At 35.3% G+C, this 12,075-nt stretch overlaps 2 protein-coding genes across 5 annotated transcripts in view; one reads left to right on the top strand and one right to left on the bottom strand.

Annotated features, from left to right (window-relative positions):
• The window catches only part of KLHL32 (kelch like family member 32), a 275,868-nt gene that overhangs the window by 23,826 nt on the left and 239,967 nt on the right, over positions 1 to 12,075 (bottom strand). The gene's annotated exons all lie outside the window — the stretch shown is intronic.
• The window catches only part of MMS22L (MMS22 like, DNA repair protein), a 128,486-nt gene that overhangs the window by 109,348 nt on the left and 7,063 nt on the right, over positions 1 to 12,075 (top strand). For all 3 annotated transcript variants that reach the window (XM_072737713.1, XM_072737720.1, XM_026002910.2), the window contains one exon: positions 2,746 to 2,909. In XM_072737713.1, coding sequence (XP_072593814.1) covers positions 2,746 to 2,909 — 164 coding nt within the window. The remainder of the gene's footprint in view (positions 1 to 2,745; positions 2,910 to 12,075) is intronic.

Genomic DNA, 12,075 nt, shown 5'->3' with positions numbered 1-12,075 from the left:
TTTAACTGCAACAATGAAAGATTCAGTAATAGAAATTATTTTTTCCTTGTCTTCATGGAGTATTTAGCTTCATATGAAATTAGTTTTTAAACTTTAAGATGCTGTGGTGATATATGGTTATACCTTGTTTTATTACACTTCACAGATGCTTTTTATTACAAACTTGTGGCAACCCTGCATCAAGCAAGTGTTTTGGCACCATTTTTCCAACATTATTTGTTCACTTCATGTCTCTGTGTTACATTTTGGTAGTCCTCACAATATTTCAAACTTTGTTGTTATTATATTGGTTATGGTGATCTGTGATCAGGGATTACAACTGGCTGAAAGCACAGATGATGGTTAGCAATTTTTTAGCAATAAGGTATTTTTAAATTAAGGTATATACATTGATTTTTTAAGACATAATGCTGTTGCACATTAATAGACTACAATAGAGTGTAAATATAGGTTTATATGCACTGAGAAACAAAAAAAATCATTTCACTTGTTTTATTGTGACATTCACTTTATTACAGGGGTTTACAACCAAACTCACAATATCTTTGGGTTGTGCCTGTGTATTATCCTTACCTAGTATTTTTTCCTGTGTTTTTCATGAGATTTGATAGTTATTACAGAATTCTATACCTAAATCTGTTTTGTTTTCTGACTGTTTTTGTGTGTTCCTAGTGTTATGTTACTAAGGTTTAGAAGCTTTATATTCTTTGTTCCCTTTCCTTTGCTATCCTTTGGCAAATGACTGCTTCTTTCTTTTCACATCTCTCTTTTTTACCACATTATATCTAGACTACTGTAGGAGTCTCTTAACTACTTTCACTGTGTCTAGGCTTTTCTTCCAGTTCAGTCTAAACAGTGCCCCTAGATTACTTTCCTTGAAAGTCCATTCCATAACGACACTTCTCTACCTGCAAACCTTCATTTGTCCCTTTTTTGCCAGTGGAATAAATTTCATATTCCTTAGCTCTTTGTGATCCGTTACTGAATTTTTCCAAATATACAAGATATGGAATCATATTCAAACCTTAATGAAGACTGGTTTAGCGATTGCCTTTCCAAATGCTTTACATTTCCCTACATCATATTTTTTCATGTCATTTTCTCCATTAAAATGTCATTCCTTTGGGCTAACTTCAGCCTAGACTTTATAAGACCTACACCTAATACCTCTATATACTATGATGCTTTTTGCCTTCTTCTGAAGTCTTGTGCTCTGTAAAGATTCTCTTCACAGAACTGTAATATTTTGGCCTTACTTGTATCTGAATTTCCAACAAGACTATGGTAGTCTACCACTGTATTTGAGACATTAAGTAATTGTAGTACAAACCAAATGACAAGTGCCAAAACGAAATTAAAATTTTAAGGTCATAAAACTGTTTTAAAGCCCACTGCTTAGAATCCTGGCTGCTCTCATTGACTTTCCTATTTACCAGAGAAAAACTTTTTCTCTTGATTTCTAGTTGAAGACCCAAAAATGTAACAGTTCCTATTTTCTGTTTTTAACTACTCAGGAAGGTAGCAGACTGCCTATTATACCTCCCTCCGTTCCCTGCTCCTCTACTGCAGTTCCCCATCTTTGTTCAGGCTCCTTCCTCTGAATTCCTGAGAAATCTAGTTATCCTTCAAAGCACCTATCACATTATATTATAATAGCCTTTATTTTTTTTGCTTGTCCAACTTTTCCACTAAACAGTGATCCCTTTGCCTTCAGAGACCATATTTTATTTAACTTCTCATTCTTACACTTGTACCTGCTATGCTCTAAGTATGCAATAAATGTTTAGTCTAGGAATTCAACAGTGAACAAAAAAGACAAAAAAATCCTTGTCCTCAAAGATTGAATGAATGTTTTAATATGGGATATTAGTTGGAAGCCACCGTATGGACTAGAAATGATTATGAAGACATAGTTCCTGCCTTTAAAGACTTTATAATCCTTAATGATTTCCATGGCTGATTTTGGCAAATTTTATTGCTTTGCAGATACATATGGATGTCTAGCTTAGATTTAGTTGTATTTGACAATTTTTCATGTTGTCCAGACCTTTTAGAAACTGAGCGATTCCCACTTTCATTTATTTACTTAAATATAACTGAATACCTATTATGAGCCAACACCTGCTTAAGAGGTGGCAATATAAAAGTAAGATAAATTACCTTTATGATCTCTGTTGAGTTCTAATGCTAAAATTTGTTTTGCTTTAATAAATCTTAAATTACCTCTGATTCTTTTACCTCCAAAGAGAAGGAAAGAGGTAAAGCTGGAATGAGAAGCTAATTCCTAGGACGGTCCCCTTATTGATTTGGAAAAATAAGACCCTTCCCAAATCCCTAAATAATAAATGTGAGGAGAGATTTCTTTATGCAAATTTGACATTAAAGAAAATGTTGCATTGTTGAGGAGCTGTTAGAGGAAATTGGGCTCATATTAGAAAGGAAAAAAAAAACAAATTAACAATTAGGTTTTTGTTTGGATTTTGATTAAGTTCACTTAAAGATCAGATTGTTTTAAATTTAGTTTGTGTCTGTATTCTACTCTGACCCCTATAATACAGTGGGGATGTGTAGTCAGTGCTCCTAAAATTTTATGTTGGAAGATAGCATGGTAAAATATACATATTTTTTAATTGTGCTTTATTAATTCGAGGGTTAAAATTTGTCAGTATCAAAAACTTGTATGACATTTTATTTTGCTCATTGAAAAATTAACTAGAAAAAAAAACAAATTGTGCTTCTTTTTAGGAAGTCCTACTTTGAGTGTAAAGGGTCCTTGCTCCCTCCTCGCTTAGCATCTGTTCTGGCCTTCATTCTGCAGCTCTTCAAAGAAACTAACATAGACATTTCTGAGGTTGAACTGCTCCTCCCTGGCGTCTTAAAATGCTTGGTGTTGGTCAGTGAACCCCAAGGTTAGTTTGAATCTGTATTTGTTAAACTTTTCTTTATTTAATATCAGTTTCTATATGTTGTGTAAAAACAAACTCCAGCCATCAGATAGCTGAGGTTGGACATGATAAAATGGTTAAAAACCTGACGTGTTTCAGTGTAGTTTACTTCTGTTTTGTTTCTTCCCCCAAGGCAAACAGTTTGTTTAAGGGCTCCTTCCTCTGATTAGAGTTGTTAACCTTTTAAAAAATATTTGTTTAATCCGACAGCAGTATTAAATGCAACTTACATATCATGTGGTGAGGGGTCAGCGTTAAGTTCTTCCGTTCAGATTTCTGCTAGAATATCTAAGCTGATTTTGTGGGCAAACCTGTAAGGATCCTTTGATCCTAATCCTTTTGTTTTCGGTCTCATCAGCCTTACTGCTAGGGATCTCTTTAAAATATCATTTATTTCATCCCCACTGTGAGTAGCATGCTTTAATAAGCTTGTTGGGAATATGCAGAATAGTAGCCATAGTTCTATCCTGAAGGAGTTTTTAATGTAAATAGGAAGCTGTGCATGTGAGTGTGTGTGTGTGTTATCATTATAATGTGATTGTTCAGGACAGGACTTCTCAAATGCATCTACCTAAGTACTTCTAACTGCTGTGATAAGTGAGTGCAATGTGTATCCTGAAGAATCTGAAGGCAGCACCCAAAGTGGTAGCTGAAAGCTCAAATAGCTCTTCGATTTGTTCTTTTATCTCAAAATGTATGCATATTTTGTTTAAATCTCTATTTATTTTAATAATTAAAATTGGGTTTGGTTTTTTTTTTTTTCTGCTCCCAGGCTTGATTGTACCAAAAAAAAAAAGTTATGGTGTGTTAATATAGAATACCTGGTAGTAGCATCTCTGCACTGAAAAATACCCAGATGGCACCCCAGAGTCTTCTTTAGAAATTTTGTCCTCATTGAAAACTTATGAATACTTTCATTGAAAGCCTATTGTGGTGTACAATACAAAATTTGTTGACACAGAGCAGACAGTATAAAATTTTAGCTAGCCTCTTAATTTGACAATAGTAATATTTATCAGGAAGGAGGCCAGGCTGTGAAAGGTAAATTTTGCTACCCACATCTAGCTAGTGAGTGAATCACATTTTCCAGATGGATAGAATACAGAATTACCTATCTCTGCATTGCTGTCTTTGTAAGCTGAGGAAGCAATATTAAACACAGATTTGTGTGCATGGCTGGGAGAAAATTCTCACTGTCCTTGTAGTCTCAATGTTTAAAAGAATAATTTGTAAAATCAAAGGAAGTTAGTGTTACTAAATGACTCAGCAGGTCCACTCCTAGGTATTTGCCCCAGAGCATTTTAAACATACCATCCACTCAAAAACCTGTACTCAAGAGCTTAAATAGTTCCACTTCTGGCATGAAGGAGCTCTTCCGCCCTACTCCGCAGCAAAACTGATGGAAGTTATTTAAAAGAAAGCATTTAAATTCTCCGAAAATAGTCCTAAGGGTATCTAGCAAATGGAGAAACATTTATTTACGGAAATCTACTTTAGTAGATTTTTCCTTGGTAAAGCAGCAGGAGTCTATGGTTTGTGAACAAAGACCACTCCTTTCTTCACTTTCCCCAGCTCAGTAAGACAGACACAGACACTCTACTCCCAGACTGGTAGGTAGCCCAAGAACATAGGGCTTTCTCTCTCCCCAGCTCCTAGTAGGAGGGCTGTCTATCATCCTGTGAGAAGGCAGGATATAAATATTTCTCATCCTGCCCAAGCTACATGATGCTGAGGTTATATTCCAGGCAAGTGTGGCTGAGAAGTGGGAACTCCATTCTTTCCCTCTTCCACCTCTCATGAATGGATGCAGTACACTGAGTAAGATATCACTGAGAATAGTGGGACACCAGTCATCCTTGCCACAGCTTAAAGCCGTGAATTCCCTGCCAAGTGAAGCAAGATGAGGATGCCTGGCGCTGCTACCTCTCCTTCCATAAGTACTCAGCTCCTAAAGTGGGTATGTCACTCAACAAATGGTGCGCACCATTAGCCCTGTCCCCAACACCAGAGCCATGCCCCTGAAATTTTGCCTGGTGAAGAGGCAGAGGGAGGAGAAGCAGACCATAGAAGGAGAGCTCTGAATCTCCCAAAGGAACTAACTTCATTTGCAAATGAGTGTAAAAAAGTTTAAGCCTAAGGGTGCTGTCAAGAACAGTGGAGTTTGTGTTGATAGGCAATAGGCAGGAGAATAATAGAGCCTTTGGATGTAGATAGACTAATCTGTAGACTGCCTAGTTTGGTGAGAGAATGGTGAAAGAGACAGCTGGAAAGAGCCCTTGGATCTGAACAAATCTCAAACACTGACCACAGAAATTGTCCCTTCAGAAAAGCTGGAACTTAATTAGATCAGTCTATAAAGCAGTTTATGCCCTTGGGGCATTGTAAAAACAATAGAGTAATCAGCTTTGATCAGTGGAGCTGCTTAACACCTTACTTTGGTCAGAGAAAGGGACAAAGGGAACTCTGTCAAAAACAGTCTTAGAATGGAGACTTGGGAATATACCCAAAGTTATACCACTGTGGGGCAATGTTAGAGGCTTCACCCTGGGAGGTAGAGGGGAAAGGGGAAGAAGTAGACTTCACTAAACAATGACCAATTTTCAACAACAAAAAAAATTACAAGACAGGCAAAGAAAGAGAAGTATGATCTGTGTCCTGGAAAGCAAGCAAGCAATAGAACTTGCCAGTGAGCACAATTAGAACCTGGATTTAATACACAAAGACTTCAAAGTAGCCATTATAAGTATGTTCAAAGAACTCAAGAAAAGCATGATTAATAAAATAAAGGAAGGTATGATGACATTGTTGTATCAAATAGAGGATATAAGTAAAGAGACAGAAATTATAAAAAAATGGAAATTCTGAAATTAAAATGTGCAAGAGCTGAACTGAAAAATTCACTAGAGGGGCTCATTAATAGATTTGAATTGGCAGAAGAAAGAATTAGCAAACTTGAAGATAGATGACTAGAGATGATACAGTCTGAAAAAAAAATGAAGGAAAATGAACAGAGCTTTAGAGAAATGCGGACCACCATTAAGTGCACCATCATACATATAATGCCAGATGAGGGCAGAAAAAAATTAGGAAAAGTACTTGAATAATGGCTGAAAATTTCCCAAATTTATTAACAAACAATTATCTATATATTCAGGAAGCTCAGCTAATTCCAAAAGAGTAAAATCAAAAAGTTCCACTTTAAGATGCATCACTGTAAAAATGCTGAAGGTCAAAGGCAAGGAGAAAATATTTAAGGCATCAGGAGAAAGATGACTCATCACTTATCTCACAACCCCAATAGGTCAACAACTGGCTTCTCAACAGAATATATGGAGGCCAGAGGCAGTGGGATAATACTTAGTGATCAGAGAAAAAACTGTCAACCAAGAATCAACTATTCTGCAAAACTGCTACTTTTCAAAAGTGAAGATAAAATAAAAAACATTCCCAGATAAAAACAGAGAATTTGTTGCTAGTGGACCAGCCTTATGGAAAAGGAAATTCTTCCGAATAAAAGTCAAGTAACCTCACACAGGAAAAAACAATACTTGTAAGGCAATAATGGTAAAAGACAGCAATAATGCATGTTTCTATACCGTTATTCTCTTTCTGGGCTTTAAAAGCAGTTATATAAAATGATATATAAAAAATGATAGGTACATAATATGCTATGTACATATGTGATATATTTACCAATATTGGTACAAAGGAGGTAGTGGGAGCAAAGCCATATTGGGTAAGGAAATGACTCAACTAAACAGGAACAATTTTGAAGAGAATCAGAAACGATCAATAAGGTTTATATAAATGAAGCTAAAATACATACTTGCTCTCCTCTTCTCCTTTACCTTCTTTGAAAGACATAAAATTATGTAGAATAAAAATAACTATGTGTTCCCGGGTTTGTAACATTTGCAAAGATAATATATATAAAAATAATACCCATAAAAAAGGGAAAGGAGAATAGAATTATGTAAGAGTAATGTTTCTGTATTTCACTGGAATTAAATTCATGTAAGTCTGAAGCTCTGATAAGATGTAAATGGCAAGCCTAGAGCAACTTCTAAGGAGATAATTCAAAACCAATGAAAAATCATTAAAGAAATTAAAATGCTGTGTTTTAAAATATATACATAATGCCAACATGAAAGCAGTGAAGTAGATGAGAGGGACAAAAAACACAAGACATTTAGAAAACAAAAGGTAAAATGATGTTAATCCATCTATATTATCAACAGTTAACAATAGTTGTGAAAGAATAGAACAAACTAATCCAAAATTGAGATCATTGGAATGGCAAATAAAAAGATCTGACACTAGTCTCTCTGCAGGACACACTTTAGATTCAAAGATTAAAATAGTAAAAGGAAAGAAAAATACATCCTACAAACTATAACCGTAGAAAACTGGAAGAACTATATTAATATCAGACAAAATAGACATTAGACCAAAAAACTGTTAACTAGAAATAGAGGTATTTTATAATGATAAAAGTGTCATTATATTTAACAATATAAACGTGCACCTACGCAAGAGAGCACCAAAATGTATGAAGAAAAAACAGAGAGAAATGAAGGGAGAAAGAGACCGTTCAATAGCAGTAGTTGGAGGGTTTTTGGTTTCCACTTCAACATGTGAAAAGCTTGGAAGTCCTCACTCTCACCCTTACAACAACAAAACAAATCTGAACTGAAAAACAACTCTACTTATGTACAGGGGAACTGTATAAATATCTGTACCAGTATCAGTTCCTGGTCCTGGTCAGCTGTGACTCTGAATCTACCTGTCTCTCCACTTCTAACTGATCTAATAGATAGTTGTTTTGTTTTTTTGTTTTTGTTTTTGTTTTTTCAAAATCGTAATAACAATGTATTTGGTGATTATACCTTATGAATAAGCAAACTGAATGACACCAGTGAGGATTGGGAATACTGTTAAAAGGAACCTGTGCCACACCTGAAGGAAAGTAGTGCTATTTGAAAGTAGTCTTGGATTAGTTGTGAATGTAAACTACAAACTCTGGACAACCACTAAAAAAAAATTTTTGAAGTATATTTGATATACTAAGAGAGGAGAGAAAATGGAATCTTATAAAATGCTCACATAAAACCTTTAGAGAGGCTCCTGGGTGGCTCAGTCAGTTAAGCATCAGACTCTTGATCTCAGCTCGAGTCTTGATCTCAGGGTCATGAGTTCAAGCCCCACACTGGGCTCCACGCTGGAGGTAGAGCCTACTTAAGCAAAACAAAATCTTTGGAAAAGGCAGACAAAAGGCAAATGATTACAAAAAAAGAGCAGGAGCAATGAATAGAAAAGTTACATGTGTGGTAGATGTTAATCCAATAATAGCAATAATCACTTTAAATGTGAATGATCTACATGAGCCAATTAAATGATTGAGAGTAACAGTAGATAAAAAAAATAAAGCCCAACAGTATGTTACCTACAAGAAAACTACTTTCAATATAAAGACACAGATAAGTTAAAAGTAAAAGGATGGAGAAAAATGCTGGCACAATTCAAAACAAAGCTGTAGCATCTATATTAATTTCAAACACTGCAGACTTCGAACAAGTAGAATTATCAGGAATAAAGAGAGACATTACATAATGACAGATTGGGAATAGAACTGCTTCAGTGAAGGACATCTATGAAAATCCTATAGCTAGTATCATACTTAATGGTGAAAGATTAGATGGTTTTCTCCTAAGATTAGCAGTAAGGCAAGGATGTTCACTCTTGCCACTTCTATTCATCATTGTACTAGAAGTCCTAGTCAGGACAAATTAAGTAAAAGGCATCCATATTGAAAAGGAAGTAAAACTATCCCTATGCATAGTTGATCTGATCTTGCGTATGCAAAATCCTAAGCACTTCAGTAATAGAACTAATAAACAAGTTCAGAATACAAAATCAAGATACAAAAATCAGTTGTATTTCTGTATACTTTCAATGAAATAAAATTAAGAAAATGATTCCATTTACAATAGCATTTTTCAAAACCCCAAGTAGAAATAAGTTTAATAAAAGAAAAATACAAACTTAAGATCTGAAAACTACCAAACAGTATTGGAAAGAATTAGAGAATATCTAAATAAATGAAAAAATATTTCATTTAATGGATCAGAAGAAGTAAAATTGTTAAGGTAGTAGTACTTCCCAAACTGATCTCAGAATAGCCAAAACAATCTTGAAAAAGAACAAGGGCTTCCTGGGTAGATCAGTGCGTTGAGCATCTGACTTTTGGTTTTGGCTCAGGGTCAGGAGATTGAGCCCCGCATTGGGTTCCATACTCAGTGAGGAGTCTGCTTGAGATTCTTTCTCTGCCCCTACTCCTGCTTATGCTCTCTCAAATAAATCTTTAAAAAAAGAAGAACAACAACAACAAATTTGGAAGGCTCACATTTTCCAGTTTCAAAACTTAGTACAAAACAACTAATCAAGAGAGTGTGGTACTGGCAAAAAGATAGATGTAGATCAATGGATTAGAATTGAAAATTTGGGAATAAACCCATATGTCTATGGTCAATTAACTTTTTTTGACAAGGGTGCCAAGATGATTCAAAGGGGAGAAAATAGTATTTCACAAATTGTGCTAGGTCAAACAGATATCCACATGCAAAGGAATGAAGCTATACCTTTATTTCACACCATATACAAAAATCAACTCAAAATAGACCCCAATGTCTGAGATCAAACTATAAAACTCATAGAAAAAAGCATAGTAAGTAAAGCTGCACGACCTTGGATTTGGCAGTGAATTCTTAGATACAACAACAAAAGCATAAGACAAGAGATAAATTGGGCTAATCCAAATTTAAAAACTTTTGTGCTTCAAAGGACAATCAAGAAAGGGAGAAAAAGACCCCCACAGAATGGAAGAATATATTTGCAAATCATTTATATGATAAGGAACCTGTACCTGGAATATATAGTTAACAATTCAGTCATAAAAACACAATTTAAAAGTAGGCAAAGAATTTGAATAGACATATCTTTGAAGAATATAAACAAATGGCTAATCAGCACCGGAAAGGGTGCTCAGCATCATTAGTTATCAGGGAATTGCAAATAAAAACCATGGTGAGATACCACTTCATACTCCCTAGGTTTGCTATTACGGAAAAGTCAGATAATAACAAGGTTTGGCAAAAACATGGAGAAATCAGAAACCTCAATTACTGCTATTGGGAGTGTAAAATAGTGTAGACACTTGGGGAAATAGTCCAGTCATTGCTTAAGTTGAACATACAGTTACTGTGTGACCTAGCAATGTCACTCCTGAGTATATGCCCAAGATTAATGAAAACATATGTCCCCAGAGAAATGTGTATATTCATCTTTATAGTGATATTAGTTATAGTAGCCAAAAGGTAGAGTGTCCATCAGCTGACACATGGATTTTTTTTTTTAAAGATTTTATTTTATTAACTCATGAGAGACACAGAGCGAGCAAGAGAGAGGCAGAGGGAGAAGAAGGCTCCACGCAGGGAGCCCAATGTGGGGCTGGATCCCGGGTCTCCAGGATCAGGCCCTGGGCTGCAGGCGGCACTAAACCGCTGCGCCACCGGGGCTGCCCCCAGATGGATTTTTTTTAAATGTGATCTATCCATACAATGGAATAGTATCTGGCCATAAAAAGGAATGAAGCACTGTTATATGCTATACAATATGGGACAAGCCTTGAAAACATTGTATATGAAAGAAGCCAGTTACAAAAGGCCACATATTGTATGATTCCATTTATATGAAACGTCCAGAATCTGTAGAGACAGAAAGTAGATTTGTGGTTGCTCTTAGGGTATATCAGAAAATAGGGAGTGATAGCTGGACTATCAAGTTACTTTGCAAAGTAAAGAAAATATTCTAAAATTAACTCGAATGATGATTGCACAATTCTGTGACTAAAAATCATGGAACTGTACATGTTAAATGGGTAAGTTGTATAGTATGTGAATCATATGACAATAAAGCTGTTAGTGTAAAGAAAACTAAAAGAAAACCCAAACACCAGTTTTTTTTTTAAGTCACTTCAATTAAGTAAAGATGGCAAATAGTTTTTTAAAAAACCACTCTTAACACTGACCCATAGCAGCTTGACTCGTAATAGCTTCAAAATGGAACAACCCAAGTGTCCATCCACCAATGAATGGATAAACAACATGGGGTACATTGATACAGTGGAATATTATTTGGCCTTCAAAATAAATAAAGTACTGATAACCTTCAACAACATGGATGAACCTTAAAACATTATGCTAAGTAAAAAGAAGGCAGAAGACCATGGAGGGGTGCTTAGGTGGCTTAGTTGGTTGAGCATCCCGCTCTTGGTTTCAGCTCAGGTCATGATCTCAGGGTCATGAAATTGATCCCCATGTCAGACTTCGTGCTCAGTGCCCAGTCTGCTTAGATTCTCTTTCCTCTCTCCCTCTGGCCCTCCCCCCACCACACACCTTCTCTCTCTCTCTAAAATAAATAAAATCTTAAGAAAAAAAAAAAAGACCACATGATGTCTAATTCTATTCATATAACATTTCCAGGAAGTCAAATCCATAGAGACAAAACAGATTAGTGGTTGCCAAGGGCTGGGGGAGGAAGAAAATGGAGAATGACTGTTAATGAGTATAAGGTTTTTTGGGGAGATGATGACATTGCTCCGAAATTAGATAGTGGTGACGCTTTCTCAATTCTGAATATTCTAAAAACCAGTGAATTATACACTTTAAAAGATCAGTTTTTATGACATATGAATTATACCTCAATAAAAGTGTTATATAAACCCAGTGCTTACTATTAATTCTCTGTGAAAACTATTTCTTCATATTCTGGTACTTTTCCCACAGAAGAGCTTTTGGAAGCCTTTCAAGAAAATGTCTTTTAAGAAGAACCAATTATACTGCGATTTCAGAATTGTATCTAATATGAGGAGTTATTTGTTCAATAAAGACAAATGCACTGTATCTTCTTTATCCACCATCCTCATACCATAGAGAACATTACTCTAAGTACATGTTAATTAATTGAAGTTCATATGTATCCTGTTTTATTCTCCTGCTATAATAGATTAGACTTTCTGATTTTTTTTTATTCTAAGACAAAGCACATTTTCCATAGCTACTTATATTTAATG

The sequence above is a fragment of the Vulpes vulpes genome, chromosome 1 (assembly GCF_048418805.1).
Source record: "Vulpes vulpes isolate BD-2025 chromosome 1, VulVul3, whole genome shotgun sequence".
NCBI lineage: Eukaryota > Metazoa > Chordata > Mammalia > Carnivora > Canidae > Vulpes > Vulpes vulpes.
Note: the sequence above shows the minus strand (reverse complement) of the source record. Positions and strands in the feature narration are given on the sequence as shown.